The sequence below is a fragment of the Falco punctatus genome (assembly GCF_963210335.1).
Source record: "Falco punctatus genome assembly, chromosome: 2".
Taxonomy (NCBI): Eukaryota; Metazoa; Chordata; class Aves; order Falconiformes; family Falconidae; genus Falco; species Falco punctatus.
Window position 1 is genome coordinate 110,603,950 of NC_137581.1, and position 23,071 is coordinate 110,627,020.

Sequence of the window (23,071 nt, forward strand, 5' to 3'; positions counted from 1 at the left end):
AGCGGTAAGGAGGGGCATTAGCCAAGGTCTTGCAATCTGAGCGTGGTGCTAGGCAGAAGGTGAAACGGCAGTAGCTGAATTCCTCTTCATAACCCATCAGAATACAAGGAGCTGGAGGAAGAAATTATCTTTTCATGAGTATTGCAAGGGAAAACTTTTCAGCCTCGCAAAACGGGCATGAGCATACCCATCGTTAGAATGAAGGTTGACTTAAAAAATCCCAGTTGTTTTGCTTCCTATATTTTATATGTTCATCTTGAAAATCTTGTAGTCTGCTTTTATTAATCTATCTCAAAACAGAAGAAAAACGTGCACAGGACAAATATTCTGCCAATCTCATTAGACTTTTTCTGACCAAGACAAGTTCCTGATTTCAAGATGGAGCAAAATCTAATATTCTCCTCTGGTGTTAAGACTACTGTACAATGCTTTTACAGTACAAACAATGAAATCATATATGCATTTATTTTATCCTCCTCAGAGTTTATTTTGCATGTAATTTTACACAGTTTATACTTCACATCATACATTTATTCCTTCTCTTGGGAAAAAAGTAATAATAAAAAAAAAAGTTTGACACAGACACTTGCCTTGGATTACATTTTGAAACCTGGAACTGGTGCCAGTAAAAAAACAAACCACCCTATAAAACATATTAGATCAATACAATGTAAATATAACATGTATTAGAAGTTGCTCGTTATTTCACTACAAGGAAAACAATCTAGGAAAAAAAAAAGATAATCAGTTCCAGTTGCTAAAACATTTCAGTGTATTTTCTTTAAAGTCTTAGTGTAACGGGAATGCTTTTATTAGCCCACTACCAAACCATGATCAAAGTGGCATAGAGGAAAATGAAGCATGATCCTAAACAGTATTACAGTATTCAACTGCAATATGAAATTCTGTCACACAGAACACAGCAGACTGGGGATGTTCATAAAGTCGTTTCAGTGTGTACTTGGCAAAAGACTGTTTTCCATCATGCTGCATTATTCCATCCCTTATTTTGCTTAAGAAGTAAGCCACAAGTAAGCATTCCAAGAACTGTTGAATAAATTTTCAGTGTTGGCACAACTATTCAGTAATTTACACAATGGTTCACATAGGAAACTGGGTAAAATTATGACTCGGAAATGGTCACGGACATCTTCCTCTTTGGCTACTTTAAAAGTTAGAAAATTCAGATTTGTACAAAAGACATTCATTTTCCGAACCAATTCAAATATGTTTTTAAATAAATGGAACAAAATAAAGCATGTCTCGTTAATTTGGTATTAATTTTCCAGAATACTCTGCAATACATTTTCAAATATACAAAATCTTACTCTTTACAAAAAAAGTTGTAGCTCATGAAGGAACTCACTTGAATAAATCTTAGCAGCACTCCAATAATTAACTACCTTGGTTTCATCGAAAAAACACCTTAGTTTGATCGCTGTATTTTGAGACTGCTTCTTCATGAGAAGCAATGTTTCAAAAGTTATAAAAGTGCAAGAACATCATCATGTTCCAAGCTGAAAGGCAGCTTCTGGAAATAGTGAAATCAGTATTGCAAGGTCCTAACGCTAGTGAAATGAATGCAATGGGAAGAATTACATTTTAAGTACATCTTCCAGTGTGGTATCATTGCAGTAAGAACAAAACACTCTTGTCACTGAACATTTTAGTCATCTAAATAAAATAGTTGTATCATTTTTTCCAGCTGTAGCAAGTGAGATGCACAGACTAAGTGATTTTATTGGGATCAAATAAGCAACACACACAATAGCATCAGCAGGTCGCCCGTCAATCCCGCCTGCTTGTTTTGCTCTTCAGCATTTTTGTGCAACTTTAATGACATAAAAAATGGCTAAGTACAATACTCTCAGAGGACCTTCTCATCCATTTGGATAAACATTTCTAATTCCATGTTGGACTTCATTGAAGAAGAGGAGCCTCAAATTAGGTCCCACAAACCGTTAAGGCTGCCTTTTAGCCAAAAACTTCTGTTTTATTTAAGCAAACTACTTACTTTTAGTAAGAAGCATTAATATATAATGAACATTTGAATTCACTATCAGAATGAGGATTACAAGAAATTACAAACTTTGGAGCAGGATCACTCTTGTTATTCCTGATAAAATTCTGTAAACAACAGTTTAATAGAGAATACCTGCTGCTTTGCAATATCTTAAGTGTAATTTTGTACTACTAGAACTACAAAACCAACATTTTCCTTTCTGCCTCTTTTGTAAAGTTTCCTCAAAAGAGGTTCTAGCAAGTCAAGAGCTCTGCAATTATATGCGAATATTAATCTTACATTTTAAACACCTAATAATACTATACTCAGTTTCAGAAAGCTTCCTTAGAGCAAGTTTTGTTATACTTAGTACTAGTACAGCGTATCAGCACTTCTTCTATGACTTGCTTCTTCAGCGATAGTTAGAGAGAACTTCATTTTGGGATATCCATATTCTGAAGCACAATTGCCACTCTGCTTGGAATGTACACCTAGTAAAAATATGACAAGAACAAGAATAGCTGAAAAAAACATCAGCCTCGCAGGATACAATTTCTATGTAACAATATGCGAAAAAAAACCAAAAACAACGTGAAATATTTAAGCTGTTAATAATTTGTCATTTGTGCAGTGTTGTGGGTCACATTAATCACATTTAAAGCGTGACTATTGACTGCTTAGTGCCCAGGAGTGAATAACACAAGATAATCTAAAAGTTTAAAAGACAGCTTCATTGCACTCTCTCCTCTTTTTCTTTTTTCTTTTTCTTTTTTTTTTTAAATATTACCTTGCTATGTTTTCAAGTAGCTACCAGTAGAGGGCCTCATACGACTTACAATGACTAGTTTCAAAAACCTGAGGACATTCAGGTCCACGGACTGTACAATGATAAACGACACTTTTGCAACACTTCTGCTGTGAATTAAAGTTGCCTCAAGGTCTGTGATGTAATTTCATACAGGTAAATACAAGCAATATGACACAGCAATGTATTCTTCTCACTCTTGGCTTCTATGGAGTTTCAGTGTCTGAGAATAAAACTTACTCCCAAACCCAGACAGATTCAAAATTAACCATTAAATTATTGCATTTTTCTTACCCTTTTTTCCTGATTACCATGAAAAAAACCCAAACATATATAATCAAAAGACTCCTCATAGATCACAGGAGAACTCGTGGCAATATATTTTACATGACATTCTTTTCAAGAAGAGTGGAGTCAAAAATCTGAAAACAAGACCGATATGTACTATCTACCAATTACGCTGATATATGGTACTCCATCAATTGTCAAGTGTATGAATGTGTTTGCTGAACAAGTCAATAAAAATGCAATTATAAAAGGTAACACAAGATTGAAGATTATTGGCTTCATTCTGACAACATCCTCTTTTAGACTATCCTTCATCCCTGTGGAATGCCTAATATTCTGCAATTTCAACAACGTTATCTGCTAACTAGAGCCTGATGGCATGAAAGGCTTTCATAGTTTTCAAAACACAACACAGAAGTAAAGCAAAAAGCTTTAGGAAAAGGAGAAAAAGGAAAAGAACAGCTGATCTTCATTGAACCAGACAAAGCTATGCCCAATGCTTCTTGAAAGGCAGCGAACATAATGATTTCCCCTAAGGTTTCAGTGATAAATAGCATCTACAAATCTGTGCAGGGCACGAAACACTTAATGAAGTCAACTAAAGAACATATAGATAAAGGACAGATTTTAAAACTGTATTGAGAAATTCAATGCTCTGGGTTTGTATGATGAAGTGAGAAGGGAGAAAGAACAAACAAGTAATTGTAAGAAAGAATGTGTAAAAAGTTACTTAAGGGAACAAAAATTAACATTAATACAGGACACAGCAGTTCTCAATTATATTCTGGTCAATAATATGTCAGATCCTAGGAGGAGTAAATTAGTCCAGTCCCTTTAAAGTCAATTTATATCAGCTGAGAATCTGAGAGCAGTGTGGAAGCATCCCACTCGCTACCACTTCATTGCCAATCAGAATTTTAAAACTTTTCTTAAGCACAATTTTTGAACTTGTGCAAATGATTGCATTTAGACTGATGACAGGTATGTTTTCTGTTTGCCATAACGAGATGTAACTGCCAGTTTATTACTTTGCTCACTATTTTTTCCTTACCTGGGCATATTAAACATGAGTTTTAGCGGTTTTTGTCTTGATTGCTTTCTTGCTAAATCATAGAAGAGCCACTTACGGCATAATTTCCTAATCTTATCTATTCTTTTCATTGTCAGTGCAACCACCTTTAAGGTTTAAATAAAACTGCAAGAAGCAACAGAACGATGAGGGCATGAACAATGACTAAATATTAATTATTGATTAAATGTATTAATAATTATTAAATATTACTATTAATTATTCATTCCACTGCTGTAAATTTTTTTAAAGAGGAAAAATACGACACAAGTATTAGATAATTCTTGTTACAAATGAATTGGGATTATTCCTTCCCACCAGCCCAACAGTATTTCCATAAATACTACAGTGTATATACGCTCTGGCCTTCTTAAAGTAGAACACAGAACATTCGTGTGTGTGTAAATGTGACCAATGAGGTTGGAAAGATTGCTCCTTTCCTGAGGTAGGGTGAAATCTGGGGGATTATCTGCCCAGGATCCCAGTGGGGTTTTCAACCATCTCAGCCCAGGTTTCTCACCTTCACCCCTTGCTCTTCAGACACCCTGAATCCCAGAACTTCTTCAGCCTTTCCCCTCCAGTATTACCCCTTTTCTTTCAGCACCTCTCAGCTGGAACTACCTGTATTAACAGCCCCACAAATTTAAATTTATTTCCTCTTTTTCCTGAGTGTCCAGAGGTGTAACTGGGCAGACTGTGCTCCAACCATATGCTACAATTTGCCACCAAGTGGCACAATTAAAAAACATCAGGAATCCATTACTGACAGGACAAGTTGAAATGCAAGCATCTTACTGTATGTTTGAGTTCAAACACTTTCAAATATATAAAACCATGGATAATCCTTTCTTAAAAGCTAATTAGTAACATTAGGTATATTTTAATTAACGTCTCTGATTTAGATTAGGAACCCTGCTTACATATAATATTTTAAACCACTTTTCTAATTCATATCAAAACACATACATACAGTACTTATTATAAATGTGCAATAGAATACAATAAAAGGCTTGCATCCCCAGATGCCAAAACGTACAGATTCTGTTGTATTACTCACTTCTGTCTTCCTTAAATACTGAAAGAAATGTCAACTACATTATTTTTTGCATTTTCTAGGTAAAAGGTTTTTTCCGCTCTCCTTTTTCTTTAAGTTATTTAGGTCCAAATTATAATAAAGAAACTTAAAGAGAATTTCAACACACTGAAATGCATTAATGAAGATACCTGTCCTGACACGCTGTGACATGTCTGTGACATGCTCCATTCAATTTAACCTAGTATCCAGCATAACCCTGGTCCTTTTCAGTCAGGCTGCTACTCAGCTAGTAGGTTTTTAATCTTTACTGATGTATGGGACTCCTCTGCAGAATTTTTCTTCATTAATTTTTATGAAGTTTCTGTTGGCTAAATCCTCAAATTTATCAAGATGTGTCTGGATTGGACCTCTAACATTCAATTTATCAACCGTTCACTTTAACTCAGTGTCATCTACAAATCTGTTGAGTGGAATGCTCTGTCTCATCATTCACGAGTCACCGCTGAAGATTCCAAACACTAACAGTCCTGAGAACAATTCCTAGGACACCCTCCCTAATACCGGTCAACAACTGGACACTGAGCCTCTGACAACGAAAACTGTAGCAGCCCAACCAGCTTTTAACCCACCTAACAATCTTCTTATCCAGCCTGTATTTCCTCAGCTCTCAAGTAAGAATGCTGTAGGAGAAAAAGCTGGAAGTCTCACTGCATCACCTGCAGCAACTTCATGCACACAGCTGGGGTAATTTCATCACAGAAAGCCATCGGGCTGAGCATGCATCTTCTGCCTTTGCTAAACCCGGCTGGCTTTCTGGTTGACCCATCTCATATACCCCACTTGCCTGGATATGGATTCCACGAGAAGGTGGTCCTTGACTTCTCAAGGGACCGAGGGGAGAGGCAGGCTGGCCTACACATCCCTCAGCCATCCTTTCACTTTCACTACAGCCTTTGGGCTGTTTTTGTTGTCAGAGATTTCCCCTGAACCACTAAGACTTTTCACAATGATACCCCGCAGCCTTGCAATCACATCACTCAACTCTTTCCAAATCTCTGGGTGTATCCCACCTATAGATAGCATCTATAAGATGTCCCTAACCTCTAGCTCTCCTGCTACTTTCTGAAAAGAACTACTGAAAAGTAGCAGACTGGCGCACAAAAGGGTCTGAGAGCAAGCTTTGCCCTGGGAGCCTGAGGTAAAAAAAGGCACTGAATACTGCCGTGCTGCCCACAGCACCCATCACAGGCTTGACTCCTCCAACAAGGGACCTGCAGCTCTTCTTAAGCTGCTTTTCCTATTAGTATACTTGAAGGATCATCATCTTGCCACTCTCTGGTGATCTCCAGCTGGTTTATATATATTTATATGGAGTACATGGCCTGACATCTACACTCACCTATCTATAGATAAGCAGAATAAAAGTATATAGAGGTGTCCTGATTAAAACCCTCATAGGAAACCTAGGTATTCATCAGTAAAAGGATTATCAAAGATACAGCGTTTTTGATGTTTTTCTGTACCCTAGGAAGAAGGTCTCAGAACTTTATTCTTGTCTTCCCTTCTCCCTTTCATACACTGTTGCTGAATTATACACTTCCAATTACGAGCCTCAGTTCTACTGATCCCTGCTCTTCTAACCTGCTTCTTTCTGATCACGATTTTTATCCCATTCACATTGTCTTCACCATTTGACAAGGCTCACTTGATGAACGTGGAGAGAAGTGAAAACCCAAAGTACAGAATACTAAAGAGGATACATCCATAGTTAACCAATGGATGTCTCTACTACCATCCGGAAAGACTACCATCCTCTGAATTTCTCCTCTGCTCCAGGCTTTCTGTGTTCACCTTAAATGCCCTTCCCAGCTCTCTGTTCCCTACTGGGCTCATCCATTTTGGAAAGGGCCTCAGGAGACCCAACCTGCCTGGTTGGTCTGGTGAAGGCAGGTCAGTGATGAGCTCAGAGCGCGTTACTCAGGGCTTCGGATTGTCTCAATGAACCATCCCTCTGCTTTCTACACCAGCTGCTTACTCAGCACCTCAGGTCTCTAAGGTGGCACACAAACTCCACTGTTTTAGAAAACCACAAAGACATCTAGAACCACACACAGGAAGGCTTGCAAGGCCTTTTCTGGTGGGGGAGTGGAATATGGGGAAGGGAGAGCATCAGATCTGTTTGGGACAGGCTTAGGATGACTCAGCTGTAAATATAAGTTTTTGACAAAGTTTAACGTTCAAACGTTTAGTCATCAGACTATCATTGAGAGTCTTTTTATTCTCAATGAGTACTCAGCAGGAATGAAGTGAAATAATTGCAGCTGACTGCACAGGCAGATGTGCTAACAGTGAGGAAGATGGAGGATGGGAATGTTGTTTATTAATCAAATACATACAAAATTGTTTTTTGTCATCACCTCTGACCTTTTTACACTGCAGGTCCATTCAAACTACGAGGCAGTTATGCTGTCTGACACTAGGCAAATCTCACACAGATCAAAGCTTCTGGCACCAAAATGCTATAGCCACTCCAACACAGAAACAAAAAAGATTTATTACGATCAACCTGTCTCCCACCAATGTACACAGCGGTCTGTCAAGACCACAGTCCATTCACGTAGGCTATCTCGCAAACAGGGAAAAACCAAATGGTACTACTGCTTCTTGCCAGGAATACAAGCTACTTCTCAGCCATACAAATGCTTACTCCTTGTACTTTTTTTCTGTAACTATCCAGATATTTCAAGCAATGAGAGATCAGAAAAGCTAAGAATAATACAAGAATACCAAACACAAGAAGCACTTGTGAACAACAGCAGCTATAAGCAGAAATCCCACCTTAGATATATTGGGAGAGATCTACAATACACAGCAATTTCCAAATGTATCTAAATACCCACCAGCAAGAAGTTTTGCAAATGACAACTGCTACTTTCAGATCTGTCAGACTAGATTCAGTACCAGGTGCAAGCACAACTGAAACTGGCTGGAACTGCAATGGACTAGTCTTCATCCCACTTTCAGGGTTGGAAAACACCAAGCTCTAAAAATAATTTCAAGGTCATTTTGCAACAGATGGGAGAATTACTAGAACTCAGAGCTAGATCAGGCAGTGTGGAAAAATATTTCATATTGCATATTGCAGCTGGTAGATGCAGAAGGCAATGTCACAAGAATCTGTGCCAAAATTATCCCAAACTTTTAATTAAAACGAGGGCTTTAGACAATCTCGTGTTTCTGTATCACTACTAATCGTCAGACACTGACAGTATTCTGAGAATGTAATTAACCATCAATGAATAAAATACATGATAGTTTTTGCTTTCTGACTATAATTTGTTATACAAAACCCCAGACATTTCGATTTTCATTTTGTCAGATATCGCATATGACAAAGAAGGTATGCTTAAAATAATGTGAAGTTCTGCCTTCCAATTTGTTTTTCAATTTACAGCAGTACAGCATGAATATGCAGAAAATCATTTCTCAGACTGTCTTGCTTCATTTATGCAGAAGAAGTCCATACATTGCACAGGCTGTATCTCACAATTTCTTCTCTATTACCTTCTGCACTCCTTCAGGTTAAGAAACAGTACTTTAAAAAGACAACAAAACCTCCTTGCGAACACAAACCGGTAGACTAAAAAATAAAACAGGATGAAAGAAAACGACTAACAGAATAACTTTGAAATCATTACACTCGCTCGTGGTTTTAAGAAGTCAAAACAATCAATAAATGTGAACAAATGAATTTGTAAGCCTTAATCATCAAGGGGTAAAAATAACAAAAGACCTCGCTGGTATCAAAGTATCTCTGATTCCCCTAGTTAATGCAGTTACTTTTCTCACTACATTCATTCATATAACCTGTATATCTGTACGTATCAGGGGAGAAAACAGTTAAAGACTAAACCAGTCCCTTAAAATTCAATACATAAATCCTTGTCATGAAAGTTATTCAAATGAGTATTTTCAAATTTAAGGTCACTAAAAGCTTTTAGATCATTTCAGTCTATGTGAGTATTTTGTCAATAGACTCAAGGAAGCAGGAAGTTGCTCTTTGACATTGAATAGTATACATTAAGGTCAAGGTTAAAACCCAACCCAGCAATAAGGATATCCTTAAAATAAACTATGTAATTTCAGTTTCATTTAATGTGAAAAGATTATATTGGTAGATGCCAAAAATAGAGAATAAAAAAAAAAACAGTATTGGGGACAGGAGGAAAGGAATACTTTGACATCAATTTATTTTTTAAATAATTGGAAAAGAACTACAGAAAAAAGTAATTCTATAAAAAACCAATTGTATTGCCCATTAAATTGCATACTACGTTGCCAATGACACGACATACTCTGCAATATTCCATTTATTCTGTTTATGACTCAGATCTGTTGGTGCACAAAGTATTAAAGTGTAACCCCCACTGTTTTCATATATAAATCCTAACTGCTGGTGTGGTGTGGTACAAAAATATGAGTTACTAGGACACACATTGATATCTAGCTCCACTAGAGTAAAATTCAGTCAAGTCCGGATACCTTACAAAAGACTGACAAAACATTTTGAACGATTAATGTTATGAAGAAACAGTTCTTCCCTCCCTGCCCCTGCCAGCCCGAAATCTTAAGTTTCACAAGCAACTACAACAGCCAAGTAAGGTATCGACAAACTACTTCATACATACAGGGGCACTAGGATCTGAGAGGAGTTGAAATGTGTGTGCAACACCTAAATTGCATCTTGCAAAGAGATGATAAGACATAAGCAAACCTGAAAGTTTATAGAAGCATTGAAAGAGCACACCACTTCCATAGAACATCCCTCCAAAAAGACTATTAGGAGAATACCACAGTGCAGAAGTAAACAGAAATAAAACTGTGGTAAAGAGAGTCTATTTTCACAATGACAAAGTGGTTAACAGCTTGTTATTAGAAAGTTTGATTACATGGAAAGTTATGTACATTTCATATCCTTGTTAACAATCCAGAACAGAGCAAGCAGTGAAATGGAAAAAATAGATTATAATAATTATTTAAATCAGTCATATTACAAAGGACATGTTCTGTGCATTTTTTCTACAGTTTTGAAGGAGTATGTGATGATTTTGAAATCTTGTCCTCTGCAGCATTACTGCACAAACCTGAATCATCATCTGTTCATCAACAAAATTTGACAGCGAAATGCCTGGCGGTCCCTACACAGCCTCCTCTTCAGCCAGGGTTCTTTGCTCCAGGAATTCTGTATCTCCCTTCTTCTCATTTTGCAATGTCACTTTGAATATTTCTTTCATTGGGTGATGTTTCTAGAATGAATCATGTCACATCTAATCTTCTATTTTTGTAACACATTTGTGCGCTATTTAAGCTTGACTTGAGCAGCAGAATTATTGCATGTGATTTCGTTTTGTCATATTTTGCTGGGAATGTTTTGCTGACAGTGTTTACTTACTTACCTTAAGGGAGGTGTATCTGTCACTACAATAGTATTTTGTTCATGTTTGTGGTAGAGGAGAAGCTAACATTTTTGAAACCAGAAACTTAAGTCTTGTGCATTATGTAAAAAGAATAAGGTAATTGTTAAACAGCAGGAAAAGAACGTTTATGAGTTTATTGGGGTGACATCTTAAATTTAAAAAAAAAAAAAAAAATCTGAGGGGAAGACTTCTACTTGCACCTTAGAAACTGCAACGGACTAAAGTAACTCCCAAGGATGACTGCTTACTGAAGAATTGGGTTGTAAATTGCTGTTTAAAATCAAACTTTGCTATTTTGTTGTAAAATAGCAGCTGGAAGTATTTACTGTAACTTTTTTTCTTTCTTACTTGGAGTTCAGTCCTGCTGAACTATTTAGTCAGGTTTTCCAGGTTTTTTTTCCTCAATTACTTTTACTTGGTGTCCTTTTACTAGAATTTTACCTCTATGTGGTGCTTGGGGCATCTTCTGGGGTGTTGGCTGAAGGTGGTCTGTGAATTGGATTGCTGAAGGACATAAAAGAAAGTTAACGTGACCCATGCTGCTGGGTTTCTTTCCAACTCAGAAGTGCGATTGCCATGCCACAGTTTATGCTGCAAATGTGCATTTCTTGCTTTACTCGTCACATGCCTTATCTTCCACATGCTTCTAGTAAATTGCATCTTCACATCTCGATGCATTTTTTTTTTCTGTCTTGAATGACTCGCACTCACCATCTAAGATTCTAAATACGAAATATACATTCCAAATTACAGTTAATTGGATTGCAAAAGTTAAGTTAGTGGCCAAAAAATTAAGATGCTCTCCAACCACCAAAGCAAGATATTTAAATTGGACACATGAAGCAAGAATTCTGGAAGCATTAATTTGCTACGTCATCTTCAGGAATGAAATCTTAGAGCCTTAGTTTGTGTACAAATGGGCACAGAAACCTACCCATGCTACAAGGGCACTTTCACACACAGACATTTCACAAAAAAAAATGTTCCCAAGAACCTTTACACCAAGCATGATGAAGGCACAGGAATTCTTTCATTTAACGACACTATTTTAAAACAAGTAAATGAGAGAAATACCAATGCCCTGAATACAACGAAATAGCAAGTGTGAGAGAGAAAGAGATTAAAAGTGACAATAAATCTCAGGAGTTTAGATCTCATGAGAGACGTTAAGATGTGACACTAGGAATTGATGTCTCCATTCTGTCATGGAAGAGGAGTGGTCCACACAAATCAGTGCAGATAGTCCATTTTTTGTAGCCTGTTAAAATTGTATAACTTATTTATAGATGTTTATGTATATAAATATACCCAGGCATAGAGATAATGACCTTTCACCCATGTGTATGTTTTAGATATGAAAAATCTAGTCAGCAATATAAGCATTCTCAGAACATTCTCAGTGAAGTCAGCCTTAATTCATTACCTTTTTACATTTTATTCTGTTGTGCTTGTGAACATATACACAGAAATATATGCACATATATACAGAAATAATGGGAAATAGGTGTACACATACACATATATAAAGAATGGGAAAAACAACATTTTTGAATTGTTACTTGTGATAAGTGATTATGATTTGAAGAGTAATTTGAAAAGGTAAATTTTTTATTAGTCACCATCTCAGCTAACAGAAATTGTACGTAAGGAAATGCCTCCCACTTCATCCGAAGTGATTTGTGGGAAAGTCTTTATATGCCATTCATACCACTTCAGGACTGGAAATTCTTGATGTGAACAGAGTAGTTCTGTTACTTTTTGCAAAGTTTTTCTGTAAACTGAGGAGGAGAAAGCCAGCTGGCAAACACATAATTTGCTCTAATTTGCGTTTATGGAGTTAGGGAAATGATATGAAGAAAACAATGCAAGATTCAGTTTCTACAGAGCTTTAAATCACAAAGCAAGCATGAAGATGGAGTTTCTCAGACATGAAAATACAGCAAATTATGATTAAAACATCATTAAAAATGACAATTCAAAAGCATATTAGAATGTTTTCATGCATGTTGGCAAGGAATGTTGCATGCCAGACACTGCAAGAGTGCATGCAAATTTAAATGTAATGTCAAAAGAGAAAAAAATCAGTTAAAATTATCAGTCATAATCAACTCATAACATTGTAATCTTTACTGTATTCATAAAAAGGCTAATTTCAGAAAACAAAATTTTAAAAAAGCCACCCGTCCCCCAAAATACTCTTAGAATAAGCACCGTATTTCAAAAGTTATTCAGACAAAAATAGAATAAAAAACACCCCCAAAAACAACCTTACTTACCATAAGTGAATTAGGTCGATAATTGTGAGGATATTCTTCAGAGAAGTACTCTGTACTGTGGTCCAGCCTTTGATGTCCTCCATATTCTGCAGCATCAGAATCCAGAAGGATTTTATACTTAGAAACAATCATTAAGGAATATGCCAAATTACTGTTAAATGGGAAATAAATCAAAGAAAAAAAAGAACAAAACAACAAACTAGAAGAAGAAGAACTGCTGCAACATAAGTCATGCTAATATACTCAATATAAAGCACAAGTAACAACCAAAAAAAAAAAATATCTAAGAAAACTTAGAGTGGAAAGAACATACCGAATATACAGAAGCTGTGTCATTTTGTCCTGAAAAATTCATCGTAGAGTAGTGACTCCTAGTAAAGAAAGTACCTTCCAGTCTCTTCTGGAATATTCCATGAATGTTAAGTTTACAGTATTATGGTAGATATGAATAGCACTTTTTGTGATGAACTAGACTAAAAATGTACCATTAAACAAAATTAGTGGATTTGAATTGCATTTAAGAAGTTACATAATTGTGACAGTCAAAACCAATCTGTGTTTAGCACTATTTTACAGTCTGTCATAGCCTGATTAAGTGTTAATGAGAAAAGCACGTAATTTTACAGAAGAAAAGCCCACAACTTTTGAGAGTTTTTCAAAAAGGTTTGAATTATTATAGCACAGAGGAACAAAAGAAAGCTTCTATTTAAAAGACCACCTTTCAAGAGACAAACATTCTGACTTCAGTTGTTAAATGGGGTGAGTTATTTAAGAAAGTGTAATGAGCTGGAATACCTGTACAGATACTCAAAAGGATTCAAACAGATTTAGTAAAAAATAAGATAAAAAAAAAACAGTTGAAAGAAGAAAACTGAAATATGTAAGGAAATAAATGGGTAACTAAAGAGCTAACACATATTTGAAAATCAGTTTCTTCTTACGTGGGACAATAAAAAATAGAATGTTTTAATTTTTATGATTATTTCAGTACTTTTGAATTTCTTCTTTGACATAATTAAAACATCCCTCTCCCTCCTGAAGTTACAACCTAAAGCCTCACTCTCCACTCCCCACCACCCAAAACATAGAGGGAAGTAACAGTGCTCTACAATCCACAATCTGACTCCCTAATTTCACACCATGGAAGAACCTTGTTCTGCTAGAACTTGTATTTACGAGGATTAGGGAAGAGTGAAGCAACACTCTTTCAAGTCAGTGGTTCTTAAACTATGCTTGGGTTTTTGTGTCTGCTCAACCTTTTGAGAACAGGCCTGCTCAAAAACCTAAGGATTTTGGTATTAACAGAATTGTTTTTAAGTCTTTTTACACTACTCTCTATCGGATGAGAGTAATCGGATGAGGAAATTTCCCAACCACTAGTCTTACTGACTTAAATCTCTAGCAACAAGAAACACTGGAGCATGACATAATACAAAAAAGTACCCTAAAAGTAACTGTAAATTTACTGAGATATTTCAGTCTAGAAAATTGCACAGCTTTTGCTGACAGAAAGCAAAGAAGAAGAAAAATAGATGTACATGAGGAAAAAAAGCAAAGCTGTCAATTAGCTACTGAATCACCAATTCAGTTAAGTAATCCCTCCCCCACAAGTATATGCAGGAAAATGAGAAAAAGGTTCAGAACTGCCAAGTTAGTTGTTGATTTGTAGAGGGCAGGTGCCGAAAGGGAGAAAAAGCAGATCACCACATTCTATGGAAAAATCTTCATGTTTGTTACATACATACAAAAAAAAACCCACAAAAAAAACCCTGGGAAAATTAAACTTTCCCAGCTTTAGTTCTCAATGTCCTATATATGCACTACATATATACCTCCCTGTCCCCTTTATTTTATAAACACATTCAAATTACTATTCATTTGTTGTCAGAAACTACAACTTCTAGTTACTCTCTCCAACGCCCTTTCAAACCTAGTATCAGCAATGGCTGCTACTACTCCACTGTGTGTTTTATTAACATGACAGGAACGTCTCCTGCAACCAAGCATTTCACTCTTTGCCTCTGTGATCTACACAATACATTAAATTTAAGGATGTATCAATGTTGCTTAAAGCCCTGACATTTCTAATGATTCCCTCAGAACTATTTACAGCAAATGAAATTGTTATGGATATGCTAATTTTAAAACAATTTATCCCATTTCCTTAATCCAGGCTATAAAAGTATGTCTGGCAGTGCGCTCTAGCAATACAAAGTTAGTATCGCTGCCTCTCCACACCTCACAACACAGCTTATCTGGCATAAATACTGTTAACCAGATCCTGAATAATGGGCTCAAAAAGAATTTTAAGATCTTCAGAAATTATATATGTCTCGGGGAAAAAATAACTAGTTCGGTATACAAGCCCATCTGCCTTCCAACTCAAACCTCACAGAAAAGCTGCTTTTCACATTTCAGATTTTTACGAGCATCGAGGCTTTTGAAGACTACTTTCACGAAAACATTAAACAGTTGTGCATTTTAATTAAGCACAGAATAGAAGTATTTTCTTTGCAGTGGGGCCTCTTGTTTCAGTGACAGAATGCTGGAAATACTAACCTGTACTCTGAGACAAAAAAAGCCCAATTTCTGCTCAGTTTGATGCTCTGACTGAATTTCCCAACTGCTACAGTGGAGGAGAGTAGCAAAAGCCATGAACACTTGCATAGACAGAGCTGGAAATGGAAAGGCTGTCATTATCTACCACATTAACTACTGAATTACTATGCTTTTATGATGTTTTGAAATACATATTTTAACACAATTTTTTATTTAATCTCATGCATTTTAATGATGCATAAAACACCACTAAGTAAATGCAAATCATAAAATAAGATAATTTGTATTTTGTTCCTCAAACCTGACTACTTATAAAAGAATCCAAGTGCTATTTGTGAGGGTGATGGTCCAGCATAATTAAAAGCTTTGCAGAACAGGTAAGAACTTCTACTGATGTGTTGTAAAATAATGGAAGGATTATCGAGTATTTATAAAGAAACTACTCTTTTCTATATGGTCTGGTTTGACTCACATAAACATCTATCACAAATCAAATACACTTAAATAATATTAAGTATATCGGGTCCTCTGTTTTAGCAGCTAGCATAGAAGCAGCATACATCTGAATGATCTTCAATATTGTAATAAATGGATTCTCAGAGGTCAGGCTGAATAAACTGACAAAACGATGTAGAATAACTCACGCTAGCATTTAACAGCTGAATATACAAGACTTTCCAACTTTGCTCATTAAAAAAAGTCACTAAGTCAACAATGTAGAAGACTAGAAATTACTGAGGAGCAACCCTTATGAAGTGTGGATTAGCAACCTATCATTAACGCACCAAATTTCCTTGCACTATTTTGATTTAGAAAATTAAACACAAAAATAGCTTCTCCGGTTTGGTTCATGGTTCTCATTTGTTTTCTTGTGGGTTTGGTTTTTCTGGTTTGGTTTTGTGTGTTTTTGGTGGGTTTTTTTTGTTTTGGTGGTGGTTTTTTTTTAACATTTATTCATCTTTAAGAACTTTTCTGATAGAAAAAACACACAAAGCTGCTATTCAGATAAGCCACTGCTAAGAATTTGCAAGTTAATGAGAGAAGAGAGCTCACCTAAGCAATAAAGGTGACCTTCGCTTACCACAGGATTTTAGCCAGAGAAGGGTAGGGCACAGTATTCAAGAGCAAGCCTAAAGGAGAGAACACAAAGATCCCGTCATAGGATGGGATCAACTCAGACTGGAAGGCACCTCTGGAAGCCAGCTACAGGCTCAGACCAGATTGCTCAGGGCTTCATCCAGTAAGCTCTTGAAAACATCCAAAGATGGAGCCTGCACAACTTCTCTGGGCAACCTGTTCCAACACTTGCTTGATGTCAGCACCGTGGACAACTTTCCCTTAGGAAAGACAAGATCACTGCTATTAGACCTGTAGCTAGGAAAGTCGTACCTAGATTGCAATAATCCCCATCCTGACTGGGTACTCCAGATTTTCACTGGTATTTACTGGCACCATGATCTACATTTTCTCCCACGTGTCTTTTGCTATTGACAGTATGCTATTCATTGCTTGTTTCTCAGAAGTATGTATAAAAAACCTGTTGGAAAAAGTGTCCAGATGGAGAGCTCACCAGGATGACAATGAAGATGACATATGATTTTCATGTACAAAGGCACTAGCTGGCTTGAGAAGTCAAAGGCAACAGTAATGAGCCAGAGCCAAAGGAATATATTCACCCTACAGAAAGCAAGAACAGATAAGCTGTCCTGACAGCAATTTTCACTGACAAAATACTACCTGTAAAATAGAAGAAGAGGTCCTGGCAACAAACAAAGACAAGAAACAAAATGAGAAAAAGGAAAGCCAAGCACACCAACAGCTGTAGAACTGACACTCATTATTCTTAAGATGGATCGAAAAAAGGGAAAGGATACCAAAGACCAGCAATTTCTTGAAGAAATCAATTTTGTAAAAAACAAGCTATGGACATAAGCATCATTTATGATGTATTTATATGCATTCAGAACAAGAAATACAGCCACAGGTCAATATGGCTAATTAATAAACTTTTCATTCACCTCATATCCTAAAAAGAAGCCTAATGAAAGTGGAAACTAGATTTTCAAGCCAGGCATAAGAGAATACAAAGACAATAATGCAGAAGCTAAAGGGACCAAATATATGCTATTAAAACACAGTAAGGCAAACAAGAACTCAGTCATTAAATGCACCGTAAACACAGGGAAGATGAAGGAAAGTACAGCTGCAAGGAGGACTGTAAAGAGCTTGAAGTGGTTAGGCCCTTCTGTTTTTAATAATTTTTGAATTTCACTGAGAAAACCAGCATAATTAATTTCCAGATGAAGGGTGCCTCTGTTCCTACTCTCCACACACTCCTCATTTTGGAGAAGACTAAGGGGTCAACCTACAACTGAGAAAAAGCATATTAGAGAGTATTTGGCTTAATTTTCTAATTAAACACCTCAGCCTGATGAACTTGAGCTCACAATATTTAGAAGATAGTTTAAGTCATTTAGCACTCAACTCATGGCACAGTACTGGGGAGGAAGGGGGTACTATTGCTTTTTCGCTTCAGCCAAATATGGATGCTTTCTGCTTAAACCAAATATAAATTTAGACATGTGTAAATCCATATTGCCTTGTAATCATGAATGTTGATTTACTTCCGTGCCAAGATAACAAGCTTTGTATAAAAAAGGGGTGGTAGTGGATATACATATATAGCTTAATTGTAGTGAGACTTCCAACACTTCATAAAAAATGTTTTTTTAAAAAAATAATGGTGTGGGTTCTTATGGAAGGGAAAAGGAGTTATCTCTGAAATCTCTAAGCCTCTTTCCTGTACTTTCTCCCTCCTTTCATCCATTTTAACTTTGAATAGAGGAAAGGTTTTCATATTGAAGTTTTACTGCAGACAGGCCTCTAGAACCAACTACTACCCCACAGAAGGGTATAGCCAGTTAAAAAATAAAAAAAATGGGAACTTAATGGTTCCCCTGTTAACATTCAAACTTTTACCTACAATCAGAGAACTAGAGAGAGCTGACCTAGGACTTGATTATTCACCTATATTAAAACTGAAGCAAATTAGGCAGAAATAATTTGCTAGCTCAAGCTGCCTGTTTCTCATGAAAAGGCTTCTGAAAGAGCATAATTCATGAAGTAAATTCCAGCACGAGCATAGAGATGTTTTCCTTTTTCTTTCGTACAATGAAACAGAAATTGGCAATAGCATATGCCACAGTAAGAGTTACGCAGGCTCACAGCGCCGGAAACCTGTGCCTTTTGCTATGCAGACTGAAGACGGATACCCACATTAGTATGCTGTATTTCTTATCGGCGCCTATTAACCTGAACCTATCAACTACCTTGGTAGAACGTAGTGTTTGGCAGATGCTGAATTAAGTCCTTTGTCTCCAGGTGCCAGACACCCCCTGAATTCTAACAGGCAGGGACAGTTACACAACCACACTTCAAAGCAGCCTGCAAAGCGGTGGTTCTGCCTTCAGCGATCGCCCGCCACTGACTCATCCAAGTGACCTTATTTGCTCATTAGGAGCTCTAGGTGCAGGTTGCAAATGTCAGAGAGCCTGAATTGATGTGGGTTTTTTTTTCTTTCTTTCTTTCCTTCCCCCCCCCCCCCCCCCCCCAAAGTACACTTTTGCAGCATTTTGATGACAATATTTGTAATACCTCAGGTCTCACCCAGCTATTTGCTTATGGACACTCTGACTTCAAATATATTTACGCACTCTAAATTCATACCAACAATAAGTGTACCACTCCAGCATTCATTCACTCCAGAATTGCAATGCTTTGGTGTGTCACACTATGTAAAAATGGCAACATTTGTAACAAAGTAACTATTTTTTTCCATCATTTTTTTCCTGCTTGCACTTTAGCAGTATATGATAACATGAAGTGTCAAGATACAAATACAGATAAGCTATGTATTGCTCAATAACATTTATGGACCTTTAGGCTCACATATAAATTTAAGGTCTCAGTCCTTGAATAGCTCACATTAGGGTGCCTCATCTCAGGAGAACAAGATGTAGACCGGAGCAACCCAATGTCAAGGAAAGTAAGTTAGAGAGAAGTCTGTAGCGTAAAAGGGAAGAAAAACTGACTCCGACTCCAAGCCAGCTGAAACTTTTCATATAGCTACGACTGTCCCCCTGTTAAGAAAAAGACCTTCCAAACCACGTGGGACCAGAAGGACTGTAACGCCTACTGACTGCCACCTCTCTTATGAAAGTACAATAAGGTTTGCTATGCGAGCAGCCTACAAATAAAGAACAGCTGAAAGCAGAATAATATTTTCAGTGACATCAGAACAGAGGACTGCCTACAAAAATGTAAGCTGGAGAGGCAGGAATCTTTATCTCTTACCATACCTGGTAACATATCTGAGAAGATACACATGACGGCAGCTTAGTGATATATATTACTATAATATACTGATAGGCCAAAGCCATCCACTTAATAAAGGCAAATTTAATGACGTGTTACATGCACTAATTAAACTAATTCAATCCACTAAAACTTAAACTTAGGTTGTGAAAGAATCATCACATTTCCCACAATTCCCAATACGATTCAAATAAACGTTTCATTAAAAATAATTTAATCAACATATTATAGCAATCTGCTCTTCAGGCTTATTCAGTAACCGCCTCAGAGTATCAAATTAAGTTCTCAAAAAAAACCCCAAACAATAATAATACACTCTTGCTTTTAAGTACTTCTGCTTCATGTTTAAGTTCCAAAGGGATTGTAAGGAATTCCTTTTAAAGTGGAGAAGTTGTTCTGAAAACTTAAATGTCACATGTGACGATATTTCCTAGTTATAGCTCACATGTGACCGTATTGTCTAATTATAGGACACTTTTTTTATTACTATTACTTTATTTTAAATCTGTATTGGGTCTGGCTGAGCCCCACAGCAGCCCCCGCCGTGCTGTGCTTGTACCGGTACCCAGAGAGGTGGTGATAACACACCCGTGTTTTGGCTGCTGCTGGGCAGCGCTCGCACAGCACCAGGGCTGTCTCTCCAGCATCCCCCCCTGCCACCAGTGGGCTGGGGGTGGGCAGGACCTTGTGGGGGGGACACAGCCAGGACAGCTGACCCAAAGTGACCAAAGGGATATTCCATACCATATGACGTCTGCTCAGCAATAAAAGCCAAGAGAGAGGAGGAAGAAGGAGGGGGCATTCGTTATTTATGATGTTTGTCTTCCGGAGCAAGAGCTACGCATACTGAAGCCCGGCTTCCTGGGAAGCAGCTGAGCATCACCTCCTGATGGGAAGTAGAGAGTAACATCTTTTGTTTTCCTTTGTTTCTCCAGGTGTGACTTTTTGCTATTGCTTCAGCTGCCTTTATCTTAACCCACAAATGTTTTTTTTTCAATCTCGTTTTCGCCCCCCACGTTCTGCTGAGGAAGGGAGTGATATAGCAGCTTGGTGGGCAACTGGCATCCAGCCCAAGGTCAACCCACCACAAAATCTCAGATTAAAAGGTTCTATTATAAAGCTATACATAAAATTCACGGCTCTAATTGCAGTACAAGAGTCAGAAAGAAAGTCAGTCAACATTAAAACACTCCATGTATTTAAGGAAAATAGATACTAAACCTCAGCCTTCTGGATGTTGGCAGGGAAGAAGAAGGAATGCTGACAGCAAGAATAGGAGGGCAATGGTGGTTATTAAATTCCGGGTATGTTTCACTTGAAAAGTGATACTATAAACAGTTCTTTGTTGCTTCTATAATATAAATGTGTGACTACTCTAGAAGACTGAGCAGCAATAAGGAAACTGTGATTATTTTTGTTTGCCTGATGCAAAGTACTGTTCAAGTCAGCCATTCTTAAATAACAGGTTAGAAACCTCAGCCAAGAGAGACTTAGCATGTTTAAAAGAAATGAACACACATAAGTTACATCTCTTGTGGTTAGGTGGAGTATAAAATGGACTTCCTATAGACTTGTGTGGTTGATAAGATACTTGATGCACTTAGCCAAAACCTCGTTGAAGTACCAAAACAAACCCCAATCTCTGTCATGTTCTGGAAATCATGCTATCCTTTTGCACTGTTTCACTTTCACTAGTCTTAGGAAGATTACAGAAACAGCGAAGGTTAGCCCCTGTTTACTGCTAACAGCTTATGTAGCTACCAACAGTACACAAACTAAGTAGATCAAAATCTGAATAGCACTGTCACCCACATGTTAATTTTTCCTTTTGATCTTGCAACCAGAGGAGAATTGAATATAATGCAGAATGTTTAGAGTGTGCTGCTACAAAAAGAATAAAACATATTACACACGGACTCCTCACCTTTGAGGAGCAAGGCAGTTTTAGTTCCTCTTTCATCACATGCTACAATACCTGAAACGTGCTGTCACTTCAGACCATGCATACGGTTCGTTACCACTACCCAGCTAAGCAAAGGATGCTTCGGGAACTGCTGTAACACAATTCTGCTTTTGAGGTCAGTTTCAGAGAAGTGTTTTAGTGACCAACTGCATCTTCTCCATTCTAATGACAAAGGATTAGGTATGTCTAGTTTAGTTAAGCTGACGTTCCCTGAAAATAAGCAATTATGATGATAAGTGTATAAGCGCATCCTATATCAGCTATCACTAAGATGTCAGCAGTTCTCTAACAGACTCGGTGGTACCTTCACAACTCCAGAAGCAAACATTTACACAGAGGAATGGGACAACGGACAGATTCTGTCTTCATTACCAACAAAAAAACACTGAGAATGCAACTGGTAGTTACAGTACTGCTTAGCTTTCTCCTAGACAGAAGTGAAAAATTTAGGTATGTTCAAGGTGTTTATAGCCATCTTACTGTCCAAGGACTTCACTAGCAACAGGCACTAAACAGAAGTGAGATGTTTATGCTGTAGGCACCAGGGTATGTCGTCTTTTTTGACGAACTTCCTTTAGAAAAGAAGTTCCAATGCTTAATCCATGTGATGACTTTGGATAAGTACACAGTGACCTTTTTAATATAAATAATAAATAAGCTTTGCAGATAAAATGAGATCTTAACATAACTGAGACGTATTTCAAAGGCCAAAGAGAAAAGCAACCCCCCCCAACACTTACAAGCCAAATCAAAAGGTTTCGACTTAAGTTAAACTTGCTTTTTCATTTTCCCTCCATTGTTATTTTCTCCTTTTTATGCACAAGAGCTAAGAAGAAATATGATTTTTATATCATCAACAGAAACCACAGCAACTTCCTACATTTTGTTTCAGGGAAGTCTGATGAAGATACATTAAATCTGCTTTTATAAGCTAAAACTACAGATTTGGGGTAGACAAAAGTATTTGCTAAAACAAACAGACCCAATTCTAGCAGTGTCTTCATGAGATTATTTTTTTCCATCTGAAAGGACTTTCTTTTATTCTCCTGGCATGGGAAACACTGCTATGTTCACCTTGAGGGACAACATTGCAAAACACTGCAGGTTTTGAAACCTGAAGATCATCTCAGGCCAGCTCTGTGAACCAGAACTTGCACAGTCTCTTGCAATATGTCTGCCTTAGTATATGTATTATTCAGAATGATTTGCATCTTCAGAATCT

General features: G+C 37.1%; 1 protein-coding gene across 4 annotated transcripts in view; it reads right to left on the bottom strand.

Annotated features, from left to right (window-relative positions):
- Positions 1–458: 458 nt before the first annotated feature.
- GBE1 (1,4-alpha-glucan branching enzyme 1) overlaps positions 459–23,071 on the bottom strand; it is a 168,737-nt gene continuing 146,124 nt past the window's right edge. For 2 of the 4 annotated variants that reach the window (XM_080374521.1, XM_080374522.1), the window contains exons 15-17: positions 12,954–13,071; positions 11,119–11,181; positions 459–2,493 (exon numbers count right to left, since the gene is read on the bottom strand). In XM_080374521.1, coding sequence (XP_080230647.1) covers positions 2,437–2,493; positions 11,119–11,181; positions 12,954–13,071 — 238 coding nt within the window. In that variant the 3' untranslated portion in view covers positions 459–2,436. The remainder of the gene's footprint in view (positions 2,494–11,118; positions 11,182–12,953; positions 13,072–23,071) is intronic. The other 2 variants (XM_080374523.1, XM_080374524.1) reach the window with 1 other exon arrangement.